Here is a 4,500-nt window from a genome sequence, read left to right as displayed (position 1 = left end):
TCGACACTACCTGCGTCACAGTGGCCATGTAGTTGAGCACGGGCGGAGGCTCCGTCTCCACCGACCGCTGCCGCAGCGGGTTCGTGTACGTCTGTGCCGCCCGCTCGCTGTAGTTGAACTGGTTCTTCCCCGACTCAAACTGGAGCGCCGTCTCGTCGAGCTTTTCACCTTTTGCCTCGGCCTCTTCCTTGGCAATCTTGATCGCAGCATCCCGTGCTTCCTTCTCTTCCTCGGCCTTCTTCATGTCGTACGCCGCTTGTGCCTTGGCGTCTTCCGACTCTTTGTGGATCATGGAGCCTTCGAGCGCGAGGTGCAGATACAAGTTGTCGCCGGTCCCGGGGGATCAACTTTGTACATGCGCTCCTTGTAGTTGTACTTGGTGATATTATTGGGCACGTTCGGGTCGTTGGCCGTGAGGACCCTAAGAGCGCGTGTGAGCGCCAGACGATGTTGGACTCGCGACGCACCGCGAGAACTCTTCCTTGAGCTCTTGCTCATTGAGGCGTAGCTGGTTGTCTGGAACGACGATCTTCTTGACCTACGCGCGCCTATCGTCGTTGGTCTAACATGGGTCCGTACAGGCTCGTGGTAAATGTCGGCGTCGTCGGTTTCCGTGGCTTGTGCTGGCACGTCGCCGCTCTTGGGCGTGTCCGAGGCAATAGCATCCGAGGCCTTGGTCTCTTTGGCCTTCTTCTTCGTCGGCGACGTTGCCTTGGGCTTGGGTGGCATGTGTCTTTTCGAATTGAAAGTGCCGAAAGATCCGAAAACGTCGCTTGGATTGGGTATCTTATTAACGCTATTGCCTCAATCGCCGACTCAATCTTCCGTCTCTCCTCACTACTGTCGACCTACAGCTCATGACGCCAAGCCTGCAACGCTGCACAACGCCGTAAACAGGTACGACGCTTTGCATGCGCTTAGCTCGTGACCAAGCTTGACGATGCCAAACTCGTATAAGCTCCCTCGATGACCTCGTCGACACAGCAACGACATCAACCTTTTCGAAGCCATCTACAGGCTTGCAGAACTGGCTGGCCCGCGCCCGACACTTTCGACCTGGTAGGTAAAGATGCTTGTGGTCTCGACCTCTAGTGTGTCTGTGATCTCGAAAAATCAAGACGACGCTTTCTGCAGTCAGCTAAACATACTCCCACGCGATAGCGCGCTCCCGGATACATCCCTATGACACCTCTTCGACGAATACTCAGATCTATGAGTACGTGAAAAGGCTCGTACAATCGACCGGCAGACGCCGCACCGACATCGCATGGGCCGCAATCCTGGACGCGTAGCAACGCGCTGAAATGATGCACCCGTCATTGCGCTCACCATGCAACTGCAGTCGAGTGGAGGAGGGTCACCGCCGAGGCTCGTATTTCTCCCGTCATAATTGTGTCATAAATCATAATATTGTCATAAAAACGTCATAATGTTTTGGGGTAGGATTCAACCACGCCGAGGAGGTTAGGAGGAGGCTAGAAGGAGAGGAGGAGGTTAGGAGGAGGTTAGAAGGAGAGGAGGATGTTGGGATTGCGGGTGAGAGGGTGTAGGGGTGTTTGGCTGTGGAACAAGCAGCCAACGAGCGCATTATTCTCATATTGTCATAAATATGTCATAATTATGTCATAAAATACTGTCATAAAAGGGCCTTTTTATGACACTTTATGACACTATTATGACGGGAAATACGACACCACCGCCGAGTCTATCAAGACGACGCCTCGGCCTGCCACGCCTCGTCTTCGTTGGACGTCGCCACACTCGCCTTGTTGACGGTACAAGAGACTACGTCGATGACCGTCCTCGTGTAGTACTGTAGCCTGCGGTTGCTTTATCTAAAAACCAGCGACCGATGCGATGAGCTGATTGACGTAGCGGCGGTACGCCTTGAGAATGTTAGGGCAATCGTCCGACGTCACACTCATGTCCTCCACGAGCATCCACGGACAGTTTGCTGTGGGCACGGCTTTGACAACACGTCCCTTGCGGGGTGGGCTGGTAGTAACTAACCGGTCTCTCGCAATTGTAGGATGACCGCTTGGACAGCCATGTGTGGTAACCAAGGAGAAGCATGCGAACCGCCAGCCACTTTAAAGACGACACGTAGATTAAGAAGTGCAGCTCGAAGCAGATTAATATGATGCGACAGTGATTGCGATGAGCGATGCCTTGACTGTACTAGCCATGAAAGTTGAGTGCGCGGGTATTTATCGGATCGATCGTGCAAAGTGCTTCAAAGTTAGCCACGCAGTTAATAGTGTGGAGGATGACAAATATGCCTCAGTCGCAGCCGTTCAATTGCTGAGGCACCCGCGAGGACGACGCGCCGCAAGTGGAAATGGTTGGCGATGGGTGGATCACTGAAGACCAGAGTGGCAAGGCCATCACCAAACGAGAGGAGCTCCAGATTGCGCTTGTCCGCCCTGCCGCTCTTGTTAATCGAGTCCAAGATTGTGACGTACCCATTGAGATTACCGAGCAGAACGAAGAAAAGAAGATGCCAGTGGACTTTGTTCTTGGAAATGGGCATAAGCCACAAAGCGAAGGTGCGCAGGTCGGTGTTCCGTTGGAGAAGAGCATGGTACTTTGTTCGTCCGTGGTGATGCGTGTCGTTCAGTGCATGGAGCTCTTCTTGTAGATGGCGTAATGGCTCATCGAGACGAAAGCAACAGCGCGGCTCGTGCGCGCGATGGGCAATTGCATGAACAGATCGATATGTTGTTTCGATGAGCCACTCGCCAGACCGTAGCAATAGCCACGTATCGTCAAAGTTGGGCATGAAGCGGTGCACATGGGCAAAACGAACGACGTCGTTGTGGGTGGCCGTATAGTTGTTGACTCCATTTGTGTCGAGCGCATCCACGAGCAGGGTAACGGCTCCAGACGAGGCGACTACGATGACAGTTCCACACGAAGAAAGCTCGGACTTCTTCGTGAGCATTGCAGCGTCGAGATCAGTTCGTGAGCGCCTTGCTGATGAATTTGTGGCCTTCGCTGTAGGCAAGTTCTGGGCTGCTTTCTTTCCATTCCTCGCGTTGGCCTTCGCTTGGAGGATGCTCGAACTTGGTGATAAGACCTTAGTGAGCTTGGTCACCGGCTAAACGACATCGGTCGACTTGGCAGCACGTTTCCTCGTGTCCTTGGCAAGGGCGGCTTTGGGGCGGTGCGCGTTGGGGGGCTCGATGTGCATATTGTCCCTCGAATACCAATACCCGTCGTCCCATCCACTGCACAGCAATCATGTTGGGTCGTAGTGATTCGTGACGCTTGCGGTCAAAACTCAACGAGAGGCATGCAGCGAAAGTGGGACGATGATCAAACGAGCGAGAACATAGGGTAGAGCAAACGTTAATGCTGGCGACCGAGGGTTGTGTTCTAGATAAGCAATGACGCGTCGGCACGTCTCACTTTGAGCTTTCCACGTCGTGACAGCAAACCCGAGTGCGATCACGTGCGAGTGGTACTTGAGGCCGTTTTCGTTGTAAGAAGTGGATCCGCACCCAGGATGTACATTCAGTTGGCATCGACGAATCCACTATCGGATTGCTGACCGAGCACGATTCGATCGACGGCTCGATAGCTAGGATTTGGCGTTAAATTTAATCGAAGCAAAATGAGCTTATAAATATGTATTGTAGGCGGGAACGCGCTCAAATTTGCCTTGGTCTAACCCTCCGGCAAGTGTGTCGTGGCGGGTGGTAAAAACCTGAAGGGGACAGGCTGGGAACCCAGTCGCCAGCTAATGCACAACGAAGCATACCACATCGCGTGGGTTTACACGTCCCCATCATCTTGACTGAAGCATCGAGGCTTGTACCGCTCATGCGAAAAGTGTCATCCATTGCACAGCAGTCGCCGACGCCACTGCGACCGACCAGTGACCATGGGCAGCAACTCGAGCAAGCCCAAGACGCCGATCATAGGGTAGGTCGCGTTGCATGTCCAGGTAGTCCAAGTACGACATCTCTGGGCGCACGAACCGGGGCTGCGGCCTAACCTCGGGCTGGGTACTATCAAGAAGCTCGTTCTTGATGGCTGATGCGGCCGCCGCTGCGGCCATGACGCATGCGAGGAGAACTATGTCGTCGTCGTTCGTCATCTGTTGAAATATTTTCCTCGGTTGTTTTCTCGTATTGCTTATATATAGCAAAAAGATCTGGGTATACCCTCCTACAGAGCAGCTAGCTCGGACTGAGGTGGCCGCGCAGCGGCCCCACGAGCGCAGCGAGTGCGTACACACGGTGCATATGCGAAGCGCACCTGCTGGCCTTTATCGAGACGCTTAGGACATATTTTTTTGTTTCTGGTAACCGTAATTCGCTGGATATGATACCGCTTTCTAGGTATATCAGGATCGAGTCAGTCATATTGTTTCATTTGGCATCGCCCCTCTTATCGGTTTATTGTTTCTAGAATTTATGTGGTTTAGTTAGATCTGATTGGTGGATAGGTAGACTGACTGGCTAAGCCGAGGACTTGAACTCTTGTTCACCTTGGGTG

At 53.2% G+C, this 4,500-nt stretch overlaps 1 protein-coding gene across 1 annotated transcript; it reads right to left on the bottom strand.

The window, feature by feature from the left end:
- Positions 1–10: 10 nt before the first annotated feature.
- Positions 11–729, bottom strand: SPRG_16441 (hypothetical protein; the record flags this gene model as incomplete). Its single annotated transcript, XM_012355750.1, has 4 exons — positions 11–297; positions 321–421; positions 468–538; positions 580–729. Coding segments are annotated over 4 exons (609 nt in total), but the record flags the coding sequence as incomplete, so codon positions are not given.
- Between the last annotated feature and the right edge of the window lie 3,771 nt (positions 730–4,500).

The sequence above is a fragment of the Saprolegnia parasitica genome (assembly GCF_000151545.1).
Source record: "Saprolegnia parasitica CBS 223.65 unplaced genomic scaffold supercont2.299, whole genome shotgun sequence".
NCBI lineage: Eukaryota > Oomycota > Saprolegniomycetes > Saprolegniales > Saprolegniaceae > Saprolegnia > Saprolegnia parasitica.
Note: the sequence above shows the minus strand (reverse complement) of the source record. Positions and strands in the feature narration are given on the sequence as shown.